The sequence below is a fragment of the Microtus pennsylvanicus genome, chromosome 4 (assembly GCF_037038515.1).
Source record: "Microtus pennsylvanicus isolate mMicPen1 chromosome 4, mMicPen1.hap1, whole genome shotgun sequence".
Classification (NCBI taxonomy): domain Eukaryota; kingdom Metazoa; phylum Chordata; class Mammalia; order Rodentia; family Cricetidae; genus Microtus; species Microtus pennsylvanicus.
In genome coordinates, this window is record NC_134582.1 from 50,591,870 (window position 1) to 50,614,536 (window position 22,667).

Here is a 22,667-nt window from a genome sequence, read left to right on the forward strand (position 1 = left end):
GCATTTCAGACCTGCACTGCCATACACAGCGGAATCATTTATTTATATTAATTCATTTCTAGTTTTGCTGGCATGCCGTGTCATATGGCCTCTGCTGGCCTCAAACTTAGTGTCATGGAGGGTGACCTAGCACTCCTAACCCTTCTGCTTCATCTCCCAAAGGCTGGGATTACAAGTGTGAGCTATCACAACTGGCATTAAGCTGCTTTCTGATTGTTTGTTTTTAAGAGTATACGACTCTGGCTACCCAAGTGTGAACTGAACATGGATGACACCAACGAACATGCCAAATTGCAAGGAGAAAACCCCACGAGGTCTCCACCCTACACAAAGAACTGCAGGCAACTGAGTGAAGCTGAGAATGGGAGGAGGGGTTCTTCCCAGCTGACAGCACACAAGCGCTCGTCCAGTACCCAACCGTCAGTCCTGAAAACAAACATATAAGTAGCATTACATGAACTTGACAAGTTATATTTAGGGATGGATGTATGTATATAGGCATAGTGGTGCACACCTTTATTCCCAGAACTCAGGAGGCAAAGGCAGGCAGATCTCTGAGTTGAGGCCATTCTGGTTGACAGAGCAAGTTCCAGGACAGCCAGAACTACAGAGATACTGTCTTGAACAAAAAAAAAAAAAAAAGAGAGAGAGAGAGAGAGAGAGAGAGAGAGAAGGAAGAAACAGGAAGACACCTGAGGTGACACTGTACATACATGGACAAATATATGAACACACACAATTGTGCCTGTGCCTGCCACCCTCCCTAAATAAACAAATAAATACACATATTAAAGAAATCAAGACTGGTTGTCATACCACACATATTACTTTAGATATGCCTTCACAATCCTATTTTAGAAAAAAAAAAAAAATATATATATATATATATGTACATATGCACCAGGAGGCTCTATCGCCAGCACTGTCCACTCAACAGTCCTTGTTTTGACCAAGTTATATTAATGTAGGGCTGGCTGTCCAGGAACTCATTCTGTAGTTCAGGCTGTCCTCAAATGGAGATCCACCTGCCTCTGCCTCCCAAATCCTGGGATTAAAGGTGTGCGACATCACTGCCTGGCTTACATCAGGCTTATTTTAAGACAAACAAGAGTCAAGGGACTTTACCATTGAAAACACCATCAGGTTACTGGGTAAGTGAGGAACAAAACTTTAGCGCAGGAGACTGAACACTGTAAGCGCAGCACACCGAAAGAAACCTGAGAGAATGAACACCTTGTAGAAAGAGGCAAACCGCTCATCTACAAAAACCTCTTCTATCCTTTATTAACATTCGGAGAGCGTGGTACAGGTGATAAACAGCGTCACACCAGGAGGGAGGTACACACAACCAAAGATGTGCTCCAGAGCAGGATCCCAGAGCAGTTCAGTGCTGTCTGCTCTCAACCTCCACAGGAATCCAGCTCTGACACAGGCAGGACAGACAATGTAACATCACTTGGAAATGGTTCTTTTGAAAACAATGATAACTGATCACTTTCGTATGAGATGTGGCAGCTCTCTGGGTGCTGTGGCACCACTGTCAAAGGCCAATTTGGGCACTGGACGGTCAAACAGAAGAACTGACTGGAGTGAGAAGAGGTTTTATGTTTAGTCTAGAGATAACAGATTGTCCAAGTGGATGCTTTCAGTCCAGGCTCAGTTCAGGCCCTGCAGGGATCCACCAGATAAATACAGTCTATGGACAGGAAGGCTGCAAACTCGGCTGGCCATCTGTGTCACTGAGCATCAGGAGTTGCTGAAGACAGAGGTGTAACAGGCATGAACCTGGAGGAAGGAGGACGCACCATGTCAGTCCAGCTCTGGCCCTTCTGTGCCACCAGATCTGCTTCCTCAAGTAAGTGAAGAAAACTGTCCTGCACTTCAGTGCTCCATTGTGAAAGCAGCCAAAGCCCTCTCCCCTCCCCCCGAATCATCATTCTTCATAAATTCTGTTTCCAAGTCCGATTCTTCTGGGTCTACGCCTTTTCCTTCCGCTTCAATTTTGACACTTTCTTGACAGTCCCGTTCTTGTTGAGAAGCTTCAGGACCCGATCTTTGTGATCCAAAACCTTAAGCATAGAGTCTCTGGCCTCACTGATTTGGTCCATCACTAGTTTACACCTCTGCATGTTTCCCTGGAACAGAAGGCACAGCATTACCCGGCTGTCATGGGGACGAATGGCTTTTAGAGGACTGTTCACTTGGCAGAGGCATTCCACAGATAACAAGGCTGACTACACTATCCCTTGGAACTCTTGGCCCCAATTAGAATCTGTAAGACCTTATGGCTAAAGATACTACATGACTTGGTAGAAGGACAAAGGGAAATCAAGGTGGCTAGCCCTTATTGTGTTGGGAGAATTGTTATCAGTAGTTAATAACTTAAGTCTTACTCATCTTGTGAACCCTGTGTGCAATACACATATAAACTAAAAAGTGGCTAAGCACCTCCTGACAATGCACACTGAAGTAAGTAAGTTTGTATAAAAAACACTTGTAGTGGGGAAAGGTATATGGGAGGGTATGGAGAAAGGAAAGGGAAAGCAGAAATGCTACAATTAAAATACAATCTAAATAAACAAATGACCGAGTGGGTTGAGAACTCATCAAACCTGTATTAGCTCATTTATTCGATGGAGATCATCATCGGTTGCTGCTTTTTTCTTTGGGATAATCCCTTCCTGCAGGTTGGTGAGCCTTTCATAAACGTCATGTTCTAGATTTGTCTGCAACACACAAGAGGGAGCACGCTGTCACTGCAGAGCCCGTTCTGTGTCATCCCCATTCTGTGAACTGCTGTAAGTGCATGGACGATAAAGACTTTGCTTGCACAGAACAAACAATAGAGGAATTACTTAATAAATACATTATGCTACAGCTGGACATAGTTCAGAGTCCATCTTCAAAGATAACTTTGAAATACTACACCAAATCCATAATTTCCCAAAAAATAAGTATCATTTTCACAGAAATACAATTTTATATTAATTTAACTCTAGTAACAGTACAATGGTGTTTTTTTTCCTAATTTATTTAACTTTATTTCATGTGCATTGTTGTGAAGGTGTAAGATTTCCTGGGACTGGAGTTACAGACAGCTGTGAGCTGCTATGTGGGTGCTGGGAATTGAACCTGGATCTTAACCTCTGAGCCATCTCTCCAGCCCCCCAATGTTTTTTTTTTTGTTGTTGTTGTTTCATGTACCTCAGGCTGACCTCAAACCTACCATGTAGCCAAGCATGACTGGGAACTTTTGATCACACTGAATTACAGATATGTGCCATTACATCCAATTTCTATAGTGTTGGGCATCAAACTCAAGCCTTCGTGTATGCTAGCTAGGTAAGCTCTCTCCTCACCCTTTTCGTCCCCCTTCCCCTGAAATAGGGTTTCTCTGTGTAACAGGCCTAGCTGTCCTGGAACTAACTCTGTAGACCAGGCTGGCTTCAAACTCAAGAGATTCGCCTGTCTCTGTCTCCCAAGTGCTGGGATTGAAGGCGTGTGCCACCACCGCCCAGCCTCACCATTTAGGTAAGGCCTTGCTCAGTAGCTCAGGCTGGTCTCTATCACAAAATCCCTACTACTACAGCCTCACAAATACTAGCACTCCTAATATTACCGCGTTTTGATACTCAGTAGAAAATGGTCTTGAGATCACTGTTACTGTAAATATAGGAACACTTTGGGAGGATACTCTGGCTGTGTTGCCTTAACTCAGATGGGAAGAGATTTTTGTCCCTCTCAAGTTTCTAGGAATGGTGGGTCACATAAGATCTGCACTGACAGATGACAGAGGGTGCAGTTCATGTTCATGGGTCAGAGAGGGCACAGTGCATCAGACAGCCACTACAGGCTGCTCTCGGGAGCAAAGGAAGGCTCTGCAGAGAAGACTCCTGCCTGCTCTCTAAAGCAGGAGGGCACAGGTCTGCGTCCTACTAGGAGATGGCAGGGTACAGGACGTGATACTCAACTCTAACTTCAGGTTCCACTCCAGCACTTCCATGTGTCTTGGATCCAGGTAATCACAACTAAAATGCAGGCCTGGACAGACGGCTCAGTGAGGAAAGACACCTGCTCCCAAGCATCGACCTGAGTTTGATCTCCTAGGACTCACACGGAGGAGAGAACCTACTCCCAAAGGCTGTCCTCTGACTTACCTCCATCAAATAATAAACAATCATAATTACCAGGCAATAGATATACTTGCTTTAATTACGGGACCACAGGCCTGTGTGCCTTTCTCACACCACTTCAGGCAGCTCTGGGGATCAAACCCAGGCCCATGGTACACCGGGCCAGCTACCCACTGGGTTACCTCTTTGACACAATAGCCTACAGAACTGCACCTACCAGTTGCAGCAACTGGGCAGCACAGAGGTGGACTTTCCAGCCTTGGGCACGGCAGGACACTCCCTTCTGATTAGCTATTTCTTGTAACATAGCTTTCTTCTCCTCTGAAACCACACACAGATACAATTAAAGATTGCAAAAATCATTTGGGTTCAAGCATCTTAAGTGTTGATATTTTATCAAAATGTCTTTTCTCACATCTTTATGCATTTACACTGGGGGGAATAGGGGTCAACAATATGAATAAAACTTTCTGTATGTTACTTCTGAGACAGGGTTTCACCATGTGGCTCTGTGTGACTTCACACCCATAGAGACCCACCATCATACCAGCCCCTTTTCTGTATTTTCACTGGTTCCACAGGAAAACTTTTAAGACATATTCTGTTAACAGGGTGAGCAAGCAGGACAGCAAGCTCCTATGGTAATCTCGCAGAGCAGAAATGGTCCAGGAAGCCGAGTCTTGTTCTACGTGTGGGGCTTAGCTGGAGAGCTGGACCAAAACTTATGGAAGCTATAATCCCAATACTGGGAAGTTTGAGGCACAAGGATCACAAGTTCAAATGATGTGTTTAAATAATAAAGTCCGGTTATTACCCAAGGCCTTTGAACACATTATACAATTAACCATTAATCTGCATCCAACATACTTGGTACTAAGACATTTCTCAACAGGTGTGTTCACTGTATAAGCTGTCTTCCTCCTTTTCCAGATTACATATTTTGAAAGTCTCTATGCTTTGAATGGCTACATGATTTGTATCATTTCATTCTTGCTTGTGCCTTCTCTTTATTCTTTTCAATTCTGCTAAAAACTTTTCCAGACAATGATTTTGTGTGTCTGCATGTCATTGGTTTTAATTTTTATTCATTACCATAGTCTTAACTCTGTGATTCACCTAGACTTGGAGGGGAACGATGAAACTATGGAAGCCAAAGAATTGCAGCGAAAGCAGAGATTACGAGGTACTGTACACAGATGGGTTGGGGTGGGGGCATTCTCCTGAGCCATAGAAAGAATGACCTACTGGTTATACAGGCAAGTTAAAAGCAAGGAGTTGGACAACTCCTTGTTGATGATCTTGTTGGATTTGCTATTCCTAGACCCAAATTGCTCCAGGAATATTCAAGCCTTCTTTTATTTTTCCAAAGACTGTTTTTGCCACCCAGCTACTCAGTTTTCGTGTGCACATGAAAAGCTGGGAACCATCTGTGCCTGGTGCAATATTTGCCACGGACAATGTACAGGCCCTGTATGCTCAGGGTTAAGTCGCTGTCAGAGCTCTCTGTAGATGGACCGCCCTGGCACATGAATCCTACAAAACTTCTCTAGTGCTCAGAGCACAACAGTTTTCTACTGTCTTTGGCACAGTGTCTGAAAGCAGCCTGAAGGAGCTCCGACCCAAGGGCTGCCCAGGTCCAAGCACATGAAGGAATAGTGGGATCGACCAGGGCTGTCAGCAAGCAGCTGCGGGGGACAGCATCTGTGAGGTCTTGTTTCAGTGATTTGTTCTTTCTAGTTTTCATTTTCACTGTCGTCTGCACTCATCTTTACTATTTTCCCATCGTACATCATTTGAATTTATTTTTAAAATCAAGTTATAAGATTGAATCTAGGTTATTTTGTCTATTCTTTTCCAAAGCCAGATGTGGTAGCACACAACTTTAATCACAACAAAAGCAAGTGGGCTGGAGAGATGGCTCAGCGGTTGGGAGCATTGTCTGCTCTTCTAGAGGATAAAGGTCCAGTTCCCATATGGCAACTCACAACTGCTTGTACCAGTTCCAGGGGATTACCCCTCCCCACGCAATACACCAATGCACAGGAAGTAAATAAGTCATTAAAAAAAAGTTGTATTAAAGTTCAACAACAAAACAAAATACCAAGTGTTTACCCTGGAGCAGTTGATTTTTACTTTTTACTTTTTTAAATTTAGCATATCTGTTCCTGGTGTCCACGGAAGCCGGAAGACGGCACTGGGTTCCCTGGAATGGGAGTCATCTAATTATTTAGTTGTGAGTCACCACGTATGTGCTGAGAACTGGACTGAGGTCTTCTACAAAAGCCACCAGTGCTCTTAACCACTGAGTCAAACTGCAATACAATTACAGGTTCTTCTGCGAGTACTGGGGAACCAAAGAGGTTAATGTCTCAGTAATTGGGGAGCTGTTACCACACAGAATTTATTTTAGCTAAGGCTTCCCTTTATTCATTTTACTGGGATTCCAATAAGCACACAGATTTCTGGGAGCAAATAATTTCCCACTGTTATATTCAACTGATATTGCATTAGTTGGAAATTCGAGAACTGTGGTTCTTTTTATTGTGATTAACAAATAGCTTACATGTTATGCCATTTCATGCATACTAGACATTTCTGAGGAAACTAACCTTTGACCCGGACGTCACTGTACCTCTGAAAGTGGTGGTAAGCAGCTTTCCAGGGGTTCCGATAGTGACGAAGCAAAGTGATGGGAGGTCTTGGTCGCACTGGGACGTATCTCACTCCTTCTTCATCTATTCACATGAGAAAACATGAGGACATTAAACAGCATATTATATATTTTACATAATTCTGGAGTTCAACTCCAGTAAGTGAGATGCAGTGACACCGATGCCCCGAGACAGACTTGACTGGGTAAGAACCGGGAGACATTCGCCCCAGCGGTCTTACCAATATACTCTTTGGGAGGAGACTTTCGTTTCTCCGTCTTCACCAAGAGGTTTTTGGCAGTGGATTTCTCATCATCAGTGCTGTTTGTCTCCATCATGTCCCCTTCTTCTGTGGAGATCACATGCTGCTGCTTTCGAGGCTTTTTCCTTGGGGAGGCACCAGGTGGTAGGTCACTTGTAGGCATCGACAGGTTGCTCGCCAGCAAAGCAAGAGATGGAGACACAGTGTTGGTAGCCAGAGGAGGCACTGCTGTTGGGGTGAAGCACACAAACCAGTGAGTACCAAACACTGGGAAGCTTCTCTCAATTTCCAGAGCAACAGTTACGAAGACAGCTGGCTGGCTAACAAGCCTAGAGGTTTCTTTTGGGCCCGACAGCATGTAAAAAACTGAGGCAGGGGGGCTGGAGAGATGGCTCAGTGGTTAAGAGCATTGACTGCTCTTCCAAAGGTCCTGAGTTCAATTCCCAGCAACCACATGGTGGCTCACAACCATCTGTAATGAGGTCTGGTGCCCTCTTCTGGCCTGTAGACATACACACAGACAGAATATTGTATATATAATAAATAAATAAATAAATAAATATTTAAAAAAAAAGAAAAAGAAAAACCGAGGCAGAGGCCCGGCGGTGGTGGCACACGCCTTTAATCCCAGCACTCGGGAGGCAGAGGCAGGCGGATCTCTGTGAGTTCGAGGCCAGCCTGGTCTACAAGAGCTAGTTCCAGGACAGGCTCCAAAACCACAGAGAAACCCTGTCTCGAAAAAAAAAAAAACAAACCTGAGGCAGGAGCTGCGAACAACCGCTTCCTACTATCCAGACAGTGTGCAGAGAAACGGCCTGTAGAGCAGGGAAGCTAACACTAGGCTGAGCTAGTGAGGACCAGAGCGAGGACTTACCAATCACACAGGTTCACCTGAGTTTTCATCATCCATGAACATGTTTCCTGTGTCACTTCTAACAGCTGTAGCCTATGCCACTAATAACTGCAAACTGCCTCACAGCTATCTTAATCACTAGCATTGAACAAAAACCTCCAGGAATTTCCTTTGAGTAGTGGCTCCCAACAAACCTTAGACATCACAAGGAACTATCGTCCATTTGCCTTCCCATGAGTGGTTATTTTTTCTGGAGCCAGGGTTTCTCTGTGTAGCCCCTGGCTGTCCTGGAACTCTGAGATCCGCCTGCCTGCTGAGTGCTGGGATTAAAGGCGTGCGGCACCACTGCCCAGTTTAAGATCTCAACTTTTTATTTCCCCGTTTTTTCTGTGACCACACATACTCTCTTATCATTCTTCCAATAAAGGCTGACTGCTTCAGTCATCTCTGACACACTGCTGGATGGAGAGGTCCACTCCGCCCAGACTGCAAGAACTTAAGAAGTGATTTTCTAGAACAAAACCCTTTGACTCTCCACAGCCTCCAGAATATCGTCAGGACAAAGCCATGTATACCTGCCAACCATCCAACCATCCAACCAACCATCCATCCATCCACCCAGCATACAGTATTCTGCCTGAATGACAGAGGAGGGCAGCAGATTTCATTACAGACAGCTGTGAGCCACCATGTGGTTTCTGGGAATTGAACTCAGGACCTCTGGAAGAACAGCCAGTGCTCTTAACCTCTGAGCCATCTCTCCAGCCCCACCTGCAAACTATTAAAAGACTAATTTAAATTTTCTTTTTTTCACTATAGATAGTGAGCCACCTGACCAGATCCTTCTGTCCCTTTGAAGAATTTCTTCTGTCCACACATCTAACAGCAGGTGTAATCTTAACATATTTTGGCTTGCTTCACCATTCCCTATTAGGCCCTGCTGCTGTGGTACAGTCAATTTTACACTGTTTTCCTTTTAATTTACTTCATTATTGGATTCCTTTTTTTTTTTAAAAAAAATTTTATTTATATCTTATGTGCGTTGGTGTGAAGGTGTCAGATCCCCAGTTACAGCTGTGAACTGCCATGTGGGTGTTAAGAATTGAACCCAGGTTATTCTGGAAGAATAACCAGTGCTCTTAGCCATGAAGCCATCTCTCCAGCCCTGGATTCCTTCTTAAGACTGTTCTTTAGCAGGGCAGTGGTGGTGGACACCTTTAATCAACTCTGAGCTCAAGGCCAGCCTGGTTTAAAAAGTGAATTCCAGCACAGGTTCCAAAGCTACTGAGAAACCCTGTTTCGAAAAACAAAAAACAGCAGGGTGGTGGTGGTGCACACCTTTAATCCCACCCAGCACTCAGAGGCAGAGGCAGGCCGATCTCTGTGAGTTCGAGGCCAGCCTGGTCTCCTGGTCTTCAGGACAGGCTCTAAAACTATAGGGAAACTCTGTCTCGAAAAACCAAACCAACCAACCAGCTGACCAACCAACCAAACAACCAAAAAACCAAAAAGATCAAAAGCCCACAAACAAACAAAATCCTGTTCTCTGGTGTTTTTCCACATATCCATTCATTCTTTCTGTGCGTGTACATGCACACACACACACACACACACACACACACGCACGCGCACGCACACACGCCACATGTATGTATGTATGTATGTATGTATGCATGCATGCATGTATCACAACTATAGATAACCACACACATATTTGTGTATATATATAAAATTAAAAGACAAACCCCAGGGTCTTAAGATGGGCAGTGAAGGTGCACACCTTTAATCTCAGCATTTGGTAGGCAAAGGCAGGCAGCTCTGGTCTACAGAGCTAGTTCCAGGACGGTCAAGGTCACACAAATCCTGTCTCAAAAACAAAACACCAAAAGAAACCAAAAACAAAAACCAAATCAAACCAAACCAAACAACAAAAAGCAAGCAAGAAACAAACAAGAGGGCCTGACAATGTAGTACTAGCTGGTTTGCTAAGTCACTATATAGACCAGGCTAGCTCAAACTCAAGAGATCCTCCCGCCTTTGCCTGCTGAGTGCTGGGATTAAGGGTGCCTCTGTTGTCTTAAATTTAAGATTTAGATAATTACTAGCATCACTGTCTTCAGGCCTCTCATGACCGAGAAGCTTTGCTCTATCGTATTCTGGGTTAACGTTAAGCTCAGACACAGCAATCTACTATACTGTCTATGTGGTTAGATGTTCACTTTAGCACTGACAGACCCTCCATTCTCCAAGTTGAAGCCGTCTCATCTATCCCTTAGATCAGACAGGTCAAGATTTTCCTCTGAATAGGCTGTGCCCCTTCCTGTTCATTAGCAAGAAGTTAGAGAGAATGGCTTTTTGCAGAGAGTGGTGTCATGCCTGAGTTCAAGGGTAGCCTCATCTACACAGTGAATTCCAGGACAGCCAGAGCCTGTAAGTAAGAGCCTGTAGTAAGATCCTGTCTCTAAAATACCAAACCAAACCAAACCAAACCTAGTTTAACTCTCCGGATCAAGGGTTTTTACCTTATTAGCTGTTATCCCATCGAAGGCACACCAGGAAGCACCCTATGATCATTTAGTTTCCTTAGCAACCTTCTGACATAATTTCAGCTCCTAAGTCATACATACAAAGCTTTGGTAAAGAATCCCACACCAAACGAGGTATATAAAACATTTTTTCCTAAGTTACTTTCTCTCTATTAATCTGATATTTACAACTATGTTAAAATCTTTTTAATAAACTCCAATACTGTTTCATCAAAGATAAGTTTTATTATTACAAATCTACAGGAAAAACAATTTCATAAGGCCTACAGAAAAAGGCCGCGTCACTATCTTAGGACCCACTCAAGCTTTTTATCTAGCTCCTTTCTTTTCCTGGTTTATTTTTTAATCTTATTTTATCATTATTTTCTTTTGTCTTTTTTAGCTGCCTGTTTGTTTTTAAGACAGAACAAGAAGGGGTGTGAATGTTGGTGGGAGGGAGGTGGGTGGGGTGATCAGGGAGGAGTTTGGGCAGGGGGAATCATAAGCAGAACATACTGTAAAAATCTATTTTCAATTAAAAAAGAGGGACTGAATTATTTTAGGTAGGATGGATTATATAAATAAAAATAAAAACAAAACCATTAATGCTCGTAGTCCAGTCACAGACAATATGGCCGTACAGGGCCATGGAGTGATGGATTCCCTTGCCCAGTGGAGGATCTTAATAGTCTGCGCCCACATCCTTAGTGTATCAAGCAACAAAGGGGCAAGTAGCAATTACTGTGCACTCACTGTCTCCAGAACGGACACAGGAGGATGTTGTGAAACAGGAACCTTTTACACAAGCCTGCCACCTGACTGGTATGGACCTGTATACTACTTCAACTGGCCAAACCCTTCACTCAGGCTTTCTATTCTCCTCTTAGCAAGCTAAGCCCAGGGCAAGCAGTCAATACCTGACTGTGTAAGACGGGCTCAGCCACAGGCCAGTCAGCAGCACGTCTAGTCTGCAGGTGCCATCTGTGGATCCGCCATAGCAGGTAAAGAAAGCAACACTGTCTGAGGAGCAAGAGACCTGGAGTACCAAAGGCCACCCACATCTGTCTTGGGGCCACCAGCTCTAAGCTTGAACAATCCAGTAAGTCACATTTGGTGACAGGGATCACGATACCCCTCCCCCCCTTTGGACTCATGGTAATATTAGCCATATGCTTCCTACAGAGCTAGCACAGGAGCTCCCCAGGACTAAGCTCTGACACAGGATTTTACCAGCTCTGCTGTATCTAGGAATAATAGGTTTGCAAAAAAATTATTTCTTAATGAGTTATGCTCAGCTACACATTCAAGTAACAGTTGGTCCTTTTATGGATAATATAAGTATTTTCCGAAAATTCAGAGGGCCTTACAACTCTGTAAAAGGCCCACACTACTAACTGCTGAAGAAGAGGCCAGCGATCCCCAGTTCCATGGCTGGTTTACTTGGAATCCATGGCTAATCACTTTACTCACAGGCCCCATGGGCCTAACGCCCTTCTTCTAGATGTAACGATTGGGCCTTGTGTAATTAACTGCTTATTAAACTTTGCCAAACAAGAACTAACCTGTGAAATTTTTGTACCTAAGGGCCCAACACAACCTCTAACTCTTCCTTAAGACAAATGAACTGCCAAGTAACTCTACCTTGTTCTAGTTTTAGCTGACTGCATCTTGCACTTCCCACATCTGCTCCCCAGTCCACACCAAGCGAACCCTACTGAGTAGAACATTCTCATTCAAATACACCTGCAGCTTCTGAGGTCCGATAGTTTACAACACATCCCCAATCCGCATAATTTTGTTTTTGGGTCTCTATACACCATACCCTTTTACTCTCTGGGCCCAAAGTCCTTTCTGGCATGAGCCTACTGGCAAATAGGTTACTCTGACCTTCACTGGGTGGCATTCTCCTATGTCCTGTGTAAGTACAACACTATCACCCTTCTGGTGTAGGAGGCTCTTCTGTTCATGTGTTGCTTTTATTGGCTAATGAATAAAAAAACTGCTTTGGGCCTGATAGAGCAGAACTTAGGTTGGTGGAGAAGACAGAACTGAATGCTGGGAAGAAGGGCAGAGTGAGAGAAGCCATAGATCCTCTGCCTGAGATGGATGCCGGTTAGAATCTTGCCAGTAAGCCACAGCCACATGGCGATATATAGATTAATAGAAATGGGCTAAACCAAGATGTAAGAGTTAGCCAATAAAAAGTTAGAGCTAATGGGGCCAGGCAGTGTGGTTATTTCAGGTGTAAGCTAGCAGAGCAGCTGGGATAAACAAGGGGGCCCTCTCCTTGCAACACCCTTCTCTATGATAAAGTCCTCAAAAGCATTGGGATAAACAAGGGGGCCCTCTCCTTGCAACACCCTTCTCTATGATAAAGTCCTCAAAAGCATTGGGATAAACAAGGGGGCCCTCTCCTTGCAACACCCTTCTCTATGATAAAGTCCTCAAAAGCATTGGGATAAACAAGGGGGCCCTCTCCTTGCAACACCCTTCTCTATGATAAAGTCCTCAAAAGCATTGGGATAAACAAGGGGGCCCTCTCCTTGCAACACCCTTCTCTATGATAAAGTCCTCAAAAGCATTGGGATAAACAAGGGGCCCTCTCCTTGCAACACCCTTCTCTATGATAAAGTCCTCAAAAGCATTGGGATAAACAAGGGGGCCCTCTCCTTGCAACACCCTTCTCTATGATAAAGTCCTCAAAAGCACTGCTTGGGCTGGACATATGCCTATAAACCCAGCACCTGGAAGGCAGAGACAGGTGAACAAATTTAAGTTACACAGTGAGAACTTGCCTCAAAACAGAACAACAAACCAAGGCTGGAAATGGAAATGTAGCTCAGTTGGTGGAGTGTTTGCCTATCATGCAAGCAGCCCAGAGATAACTCCAACGACATAAACAGAACAAAGCACAACAACAACAATAAAAACTAGGTGTGATATCAGAAGTTGGTGACCCAGCATTTGTGAGATGAGAGGTAAAGATCAGGAAGTTCAAAGTCATCCTTTTAGACACAGTGAGTTTAAAGCCACCTTGAGTCAGAGAGACTGTCTCAAAAATAAAAATATAAAACCCACAAAATCTGGATATTGTAGAACATGATTTTAACCTCAGAAATGGGAATTTGATGCTAGCGAGGGCTACACAGTAAGGAGACAGGAAGGGGCAGAGAACCTAAGCTGGATATGGTGATGCATATATGTACTTGCAGCATTCGAGAGGTAAAGGCAGAAGGACAGGGACTGCAGAGCTAGCACTGGCTACAGGGTTCAAGATTCACCGCTCACTACACACTGGGCTCCAACCAACCGCATCTCTCTCCTAGAGTCAAGCACATCTGGGACACTCCTGTCACGGTTGTTGACACTGACTGATCTCTAGGCCTGGAGGGCTCTTCTGCAGACATCATCAGGGCCAACACTTTGGTTCTTTCATGTGACTCAAGGGTCACTTCCAGAGCGAGGTTCTTTTTTTTTACATTTACTTATTTGAGTGTATGCCCGGGCATAGCTGGAGATCAGAGGATAACTGGGTGTCAGATTTCTCCTTCTACCGCGTGGGACTGGTGGAATTCTCAGGACATGGGATAGGCAGAAAGCATCTGGACTAGCTGAGCATCTCACCAGTCCTCAATGAGCCTCTAACAGCCTCTTCTAAGTTTCCGTGTTAAGTTTTCATTGCCATGACAAAACACACAAGGGAAAAATGAAATGTGCTTTATTGTTTTCACCACTATTACTATGGGGGTGTGGGTCTAGAACCTAGGACCTGTGCACACTGGGCAAAGTATCTCCCTCTAAGTCATGCTTTCACTCCACAACCTTAGCCTATAGCTGGCGCACTGTTTCTAGGCTAGAGTCCATGGGTACAGTGATCTAGACTTGCTCACCTCATGTCAGCAGGCAGAAGGGGGACTTGAGAGGTAAGATTTCCTTGGATATGGATGGCACTACAGACCAGCTGGCAGCCAGGATGGAGGAAAAAAAGGTGGAAGAGGGAGAGGAAACTGCTCATCTGGGCAGCATAACCTGCGCCACACCCTCCCTACTATTATGGATGACCCACTGAAACCAGTGGACAAGTTAACTCCTCCTTCAAATTGTTTCCCCCAGGCACTCAGTCCCAGGGAGGACCCAAACGCCAACTTCTGAGACCTGCTTTGTTTTCTCCAGAGCACTTAGGATGCAGCTGAACAAACTGAAATATTTGCCTTTTACATTTTGTCCCTCTTACTAGCACATAAGCTAGAAGAGGGTGACACATTCGATTTATCAAATGGTACTATTTAATTTCAGCGCATTGTAGGCTGACGCAGGACTACTCCTGGCTTCTGGACAGACAGTGGTGGGGACAATGTGCCAATAGGCAGGTAACAGAAATGAGACCATTTCATTCCCCTCAGGGTTTTCCACAGCATCTGTCAATGGCAGCATTAAGGAAAAAATCCGTGGAATAATAAAAATAAAAGAAGTGAATGTAAATAACTAGCAGGTGTTATCTGTTTGCTTATTTAATTTTTGAGATAGATGGTAGCTCAAGGTAGTCTGGAATTTACTGTTACTCTAGGCTAGACTTGAACTCAGGCTGCTTTAGCTTCCAAGCCCTGAGATTCTAGGTGTTAAGTCACCTGGATAAACAGTAAGTTTAAAAAGCTATTATAGATGGTGCAACCACAGGCCTTTTCTCTCATGCAGCAACGCAGCAGAGTGAGCACAAAAGGACTTGACTTCCACACCAGATTTTCTATTCAGTAAACGCCACATAGTGATTAAGTTACTTTAAGTAATCAGAAAACACATGATCCCATACTAAATTATTTAGCACACACACACCTAAAGACAAAAAAATAAAACCTTTTTTTTTTTTTTGGTTTTTCAAGACAGGGTTTTTCTCTGTAGCTTTGGAGCCTGTCCTGGAACTAGTAGACCAGGCTGGCCTCAAATTCACAGAGATCCGCCTGCTTCTGCTTCCCAAGTGTTGGAAAACAAAACCTTCAAAGTGACTGAAGTTTTATGGCTGAGGAACTGACGTTGAGGTTAAGCACTGGCAGCTCTTCCAGAGGACCTAGGATGCACCCACATGGCATCTTACAACAGGACCAGAAGATCCAATGCCTCTTGGCCTGTGAGGGCACCAGGTAAGCACAGGGCGCGCAGACATACATGTGTGCAAAACATCCATATGTATGTAAAATAAAGATGGAGGAAATAAAGAAGTGACCAGACTTTCACAAGCTGGAAACTGAATTGAGAGGAAGAGGAAAACGGATGACAAAGAATTTTAAGATTTTACTAATCGTGATTATTATGAAGACAGTATTTTTAAAACCCAACCTGATAGGGAGTATATTATCAATTAACAGTACTTAGCTAGGATCACTTTAAAATCCTTTAAATAGTATTTCCTAAATCAGCACAAGGAAGCTATACTGAAAGATGCACATGGGGAGATTTTTCTTATGCTTATAGCTCAGAATTAAAACTGCAAAAGAGCAGCTGGGTATGGTGGCACACACCTTTAGTCCAGCACTTGGGAGGCAGAGGCAGGCAGAGCTGTGTGAGCTCGAGGCCATCCTGGTCTATGGAGTAAGTTCCAGGACAGCAAGGGTTGTTACACAGAGAAACCTTGTCTTGAAAAACAAAAACAAAACAAAACAAAAAATTTTTTTTCAAGGGGGCCTGTGAGATGGGTCAATAGGCGAAGTCAAGCCTGATGACCCGAGTTTGATCCTTGGGGTCTGCCTGGTGAAGAGAACTGACTCCCCAAGTTGTTCTGACATGCATGAGTGTGGTGGAACGTGTGAATCCACACACATAATGTACAAATAAGTCATAGAAAAACTATTTTTTCAAAAGTAATCTTTCATTTCTTAGAAATGAAGGGAAGACACTGGCAGCAGGCACTGGAAAGGTCACCTGAGATGGCTTCCTGGCTGACAGCCACAGGAGAGAACTAGGAACGGGACTGCTAATAGTGACCTGTGAATGAACTTACTGGACACAGGCCTCGTGATGTCCATTGGTTCAACTTCTTCTTTTACTTTGATCTCGGGAACAGGAGGCCCCAGAACCGTGGACAGATTGCCACCCACGGGGGTCGATGGTGTTGGTGCAGCAGCAATGGTGGTGACGGGTGGGGTGACAGGGACTGCTCCAGGGATGGTGGAAAGAGCAATGGCTGGCTGGGACGGAGGACTGGCTGCTGCAATCATGCTTGGGATGGCTGGTGGAGGCTGCTGGGCCGTTGGTGGGACTGCAATGGTAGGCTGCTCGGCATTTTGGTTGGATATGGTCTCCAAGGACACTGTGACTGGAGTGGCCACAGATACATGCACTTCGGACTTAGGTTTGGCACTGAAACACAAGAAGAGAGCATTATGTAGCATCTGAGACAAACTGTCTTACCTGGAAACAATTTGAAGGAGGGTGTTTAATTCTTTTTATAGAGCACACACAACTGATACTCTATTTTTTAATTGTAGATGTTCATCTTTAAGTTGACTTAGAAAGAAAATAGCTCTCTACTTACGGTATCAAAAGGCTGTGGATTTAGTTTCTAACACAGAAAAAAATAAAAACAAAACAAAACAAAAATGCCACCACCGCCGGGCGGTACAGGTATATGCCTTTATTCCCAGCACTTGGAAGGCAGTGAAAGGAGGATCTCAATAAGTTCGAGGCCAGCCTGGCTTACAAAGAAGAGTTCCAGGACAGCCAGGACTGTTATACACAGAAACCCTGTTCCAAAAAATGAAACCAAACCAAAACAGCTGACCAACTGACCAATCAACCACAACAACAACAAAAAAAACCCAAACAAAAAACCACCACCAAAACCGTATTTTTTTAAAAATATTTATTTATTTATTATGTATACACTATTCTGTCTGTGTGTATGTCTGCAGGCCAGAAGAGGGCACCATACCTCATTCCAGATGGTTGTGAGCCACCATATGGTTGCCGGGAATTGAACTCAGGACCTTTGGAAGAGCAGGCAATGCTCTTAACCACTGAGCCATCTCTCCAGCCCAAAACCGTATTTTTTTTTTGGCCTTTGTTTTATTTTTCTGAGACAGCGTTTCACTGGACAGCTCTTGTTAGCCTAGCGCTTGGGGCAAGTCTCCTCAGAGATGGGATTGCAGGAATAAGCTCTCCCTCTTACACTAGGCTGATCTTCCTTGATATTCCTCTGTATTCCTAGAATCTAGCCAGTTTTCACTTTGCATTATAACATGTATGTGAATTATACATATGCAGGCCTAGTTGTTTTATAACAGTTGGCCAAACACTTACTATTTAAGTTACCACTGAACGTTAATTATAATGGCATAAATTCAAATATAAACGGCATAGATGTAGAGCTAACAAATGAGAACTGTGAACAGTAATGTCATAACCCTTCTCTACAAGGTAGTGCCGGGCTACTTTATATCTGAGTAACGTTCACAAACACAGAAAAGGATGCACGTGGCTGTGAGCTTCTATTTTCCAGTGATAAATCCATGTGAAGTTTGACAAAAAATAGAAGAATGAAAACTGGTCAATAAAGATAAACATATGTAGCAAAACTCCTCAAATGATGTTGGGAGTGAAAGTAGGTATGATTACAGCAGAAACAGCCTCAACAGCCAAGGAAACAGAGTGCAGTCAGACTGAGCTTCTCCTCTATAGTGAAAAAGTTCAATGAAAATAAAAATGAAGGGAAAGTCACTGAATACTACCTTTTTTTTTTCTTGTTCAGAGCTAATGCTTGATGCCCCTACTATATTTTTATTTATTTATTTTGGTTTTTCGAGACAGGGTTTCTCTGTGGTTTTTGGAGCCTGTCCTGGAACTAGCTCTTGTAGACCAGGCTGGTCTCGAACTCACAGAGATCTGCCTGCCTCTGCCTCCCGAGTGTTGGGTTTAAAGGCGTTCGCTACCACCGTCCGGCTGAATACTACCTTTTATTCTAGAAACATAAAGTCATTTCTCGTTGCAATAAATATTTACTACTAATTAGGATCCAAGTGAGTAAAAAGAAAAAACAAGAACCAAAGCCATGGTCATTTAGGTTCTTAAAAAAAAAAGGTAATATGGATATTACGTTTTTCTAGCTGTTTGGGTTTTGAAGGGGCATTTTTTCCTTCTTATTATTTTTTTTTTTTTTTTGGATTTTCGAGACAGGGTTTCTCCGTAGCTTTTGGTTCCTGTCCTGGACTAGCTCTTGTAGACCAGGCTGGCCTCGAACTCACAGAGATCCGCCTGCCTCTGCCTCCCAAGTGCTGGGATTAAAGGTGTGTGCCACCACCGCCCAGCATCCTTCTTATTTGTTTTGTGGCACTTTTAGGAATTGCTCCTCTGGCCTCAAGCATGTGGAGTTAGTAGCAGCGACTTGAAGAAGACGGTGGTTATAGGCTGTGGGGGATGGACTGCTGCAAGCGCCAGAGCCCGAGCTTAGAACCCAGGTAAAGCAGACATGGTAGCGTTCATTTACAACTCAAGCTCTCCTCCTGCAAGGTAGAAGATGGAGACAGGAGGATTCCTGCGAGTTCAAGGGATAAATAGCAGTAAACAAGAGAGCCTGTCGCCAAACAAGGTAGAAGGCAAAGTCTGACCCCCCAGGTTGTCCTTAAAGTTCCACATGCATGGCATAGCATGTACCCCCCGCATGAAAAAACAAGAAAACAGTAGTCACAAGGAAAATGAAGAGAACCCCTTTACTGTGAGTAAAGAGGGTCTATCAGTTTAGAAGTCAGCGTGCCTACAGCTGTCTTGTCTTCAGTCAGTGAGGAAGCAGCCCAGGTGTGGATATTAACCTGTACAGAGTTCAAGCAGCAGTGACAGCGAGCAGTTCTGACAAACCCATCAAGTATATCCCAAAAGTGATGCTGGCAACAACCTCCCCATTCAATGAATTCAGGACTATTTTACAATATTAAAAATACAAAGGCTAAAAATGTCAAGAGCGGATCCTGTCAGAAGGGAGCATGGTCACTTGTCGAAGTTCAGGCCAACTCTTGCTTTCCACAGTGATAAAGAGGGAGCAAGCACTGCTTCAACTACTGTGTCTGATGCTTCAAATTACGCTGCATTAAGTACTGGCGTTACTAGTTTTTCTCATTTCCTTACTTGACAAAACAGTTTTTAGTATTTTCATAATATCTTAATCTTCTTTTGGTAGCACGGGGAATCACACATAGGATTTCACATATACCAACCAAGTGCTTTCCCACTAAGTTACATCCCTGCAAATATTTTTAATAAGAGTACTGTGTGTGTATGTATACACGTATCTGTGGGACTGCACGTGCATGTGTACAAACATGCACATGCAAGTTAGGGATTGACTGTAGGTGTTTCTTATTTTTGAGATGAGTTTCTAACTGAACCTGGAGTGTAGCGATTTGGCTCATAGTGGCTGGGCATCAGGCCCTAGGGATCTTCCTGTCTGCCTCCCAGGTGGCAGGATGGCATACACCGTCTTAGCTTCTATGTGGACACTGGGGACTCAACTCAGGTACTCATGCTTATGTTACAAGCATTACAACGCCCGACCGACTTCCCAAACACTTTTTGTTGTTAGTTTTTTAAGATAGGATTCCTCTATGTAACCTTGGCTGTCCTGGAACTTGTACATCAGGCTGGCCTCAAACTCAGAGATCAGCCTGCCTCTGCCATCGCCTGGCCCCAAACACTCTTGTCAATTGTTGAAGATCACTGTACAGTTTCACCTTGTATGGCCGACATGTCATAACCTCGAACGAAGGTCCCCAGTGACAACTGATAGCATCCCTCCACTGTGTTGGTTCTTCTCACTTCTTTTCCTGATACAGTAAACACCAGGGAGCATGTATGTATCTCTTTTACTTGTTAAAATCTCTGCCACTCTTGTCTCCATTTTTACACCTGTGCTTTTTTGGGGGGAGGGGTAGGTTCCCCATGTCTCTCACATGCAAAAGAAATAAGCTGGAGGCAATGTAAACATCTGTTTTAGTTAGCAGACTATGTCTCCAGATCCTAGAATGATATTGCATATCTTTAAATTTTCTTCCTAAATGAGGTTTAAGAAGCATATCTAAATACAGAAACATGCCAAGTTATTATTAAACAAAAAGTACACAATACCCAATAGTTTAATCAGATAACTTTGGTTTTAAAAACCTATAAAACTGCAAGGCGGGGGGAAGGGGAGAGGCAGGGAGGAGAGCAGAGAAAAATGTAGAGCTCAATAAAAAACCAAACCAAAAAAAAAAAACCACCCCCAAAAACTGCCAGGCGTTAGTGGGACATGCCTTTAGTCTCAGCACTCAGGAAGCAGAGTCAGGAGGATTTCTCTGAGTTCAAGACCAGCCTGTCTAGAGTGAGTTCCAGGACAGTCAAGGTTGTTACACAGAGAAACCCTGTCTTGAAAAACAAATAGACAGGGCTGGAGAGATGGCTCAGAGGTTAAGAGCATTGCCTGCTTTTCCAAAGGTCCTGAATTCAATTCCCAGCAACCACATGGTGGCTCACAACCATCTGTAATGAGCTCTGGTGCCCTCTTCTGGCCTGCAGGCAGACACACAGACAGAATATTGTATACATAATAAATAGATATTTTAAAAAAAAACAAATAGACAAACAAAACACCCGCAAACAAGCAACTTGTAAAATTCTGTGTAGGGTAGTGGGTATGTGTAGATCCAGCTCCTTGGGAAGCTAAGGTAGGAGGACCACTTGACCCCATGCATTGGAGACAATCCTGGGAAACACATCAACTCCAGTCCAAAACCAAATTATCTATGTATCTATGTGCATAAACAGAAAAAGGCATGGAAGGACAATTATTGTGTTATCAATCAACATTTTTGTGGAAAGCTGGACTGGTAAAGTTGATGGGAACAGGATGATTTTGACTTTATACTTTAAGTATGCACATGTATACACGTAGATGTACACACACACACACACACACACTCCAATTTAATTTGCTTTTATTTAATTTTAACTTTATTTTTAGAAGACTATCTTTCACTTGTGTGTCATCTTCCCTGGAACTGGAATTACAGGTATTTGTGAGCAGTCAATGTGGGTGCAAGAAGCCAACAGACTGCTAGAAGAGTGGCAAGTATTCCTAAGTGCTGAGTCCTCTCCAGACCTACATATTTTAAAAATCTTCATGTATTATGGGGGCACACGAGTGCCATTGGTACACATGTATTATGGGGGCACACACGAGTGCCATTGGTACACATGTATTATGGGGGCACACGAGTGCCATTGGTACACATGTATTATGGGGGCACACACGAGTGCCATTGGTACACATGTATTATGGGGGCACACACGAGTGCCATTGGTACACATGTATTATGGGGGCACACGAGTGCCATTGGTACACATGTATTATGGGGGCACACGAGTGCCATTGGTACACATGTATTATGGGGGCACACACGAGTGCCATTGGTACACATGTATTATGGGGGCACACACGAGTGCCATTGGTACACATGTATTATGGGGGCACACACGAGTGCCATTGGTACACATGTATTATGGGGGCACACACGAGTGCCATTGGTACACATGTATTATGGGGGCACACACGAGTGCCATTGGTACACATGTATTATGGGGGCACACGAGTGCCATTGGTACACATGTATTATGGGGGCACACGAGTGCCATTGGTACACATGTATTATGGGGGCACACGAGTGTCATGGCGCACATGTGGAGTCAGAGGACAGCTTGAAGGAATCAGTCCTGTCTGTACTACGTGGGCCATCACTGAGCCTCCTGGCTGACCCTGCCTGACTTTTTATCTTTAAAGTTTTATTAACTTAACTTTTGAGGAATTTGGGGGTTAAACTCAGGGCTTCATTTATATCAGGCAAGTATTCAACTATTAAGCTGTCCCCCCAGTCCAAAAGAAATGCCTCCACCCTCATAATACAGTCTGACAATATTGGTCAGACTGGTCCAAAACTCAGGAACACAAATGATTCTGTAACTGTACTTGATTTTTTTCATATTTTAAATATTTTTTTTATCTTGTCTGGTAATTTTTCCCCAACATTTTAACATTACTTTTGGGATTATGGTATGGTAGGGATTCTCCTGTCTCACCTTGAGTGTTGGGATTAAAGGAGTGCCACAACATGTCTGGATTATGAAGCCATTTTGTATATCTATGTGGTCTATGTATACCATGTGCACACACATATAAGTGAGGGCATAAGGACATGTGCATGTCTGTGTGGAGGTCAGAGGTTGACA

The 22,667-nt window shown here is 43.8% G+C and overlaps 1 protein-coding gene across 6 annotated transcripts in view; it reads right to left on the bottom strand.

Moving 5' to 3' along the window:
• Positions 1-1,260: 1,260 nt before the first annotated feature.
• The window catches only part of Sap130 (Sin3A associated protein 130), a 64,049-nt gene continuing 42,642 nt past the window's right edge, over positions 1,261-22,667 (bottom strand). For all 6 annotated transcript variants that reach the window (XM_075969085.1, XM_075969081.1, XM_075969082.1 and 3 more), the window contains 6 exons: positions 16,420-16,778; positions 7,026-7,274; positions 6,743-6,868; positions 4,351-4,454; positions 2,613-2,726; positions 1,261-2,135 (listed from right to left, as the gene is read on the bottom strand). In XM_075969085.1, the coding sequence (XP_075825200.1) occupies positions 1,977-2,135; positions 2,613-2,726; positions 4,351-4,454; positions 6,743-6,868; positions 7,026-7,274; positions 16,420-16,778 (1,111 nt within the window). In that variant the 3' untranslated portion in view covers positions 1,261-1,976. The remainder of the gene's footprint in view (positions 2,136-2,612; positions 2,727-4,350; positions 4,455-6,742; positions 6,869-7,025; positions 7,275-16,419; positions 16,779-22,667) is intronic.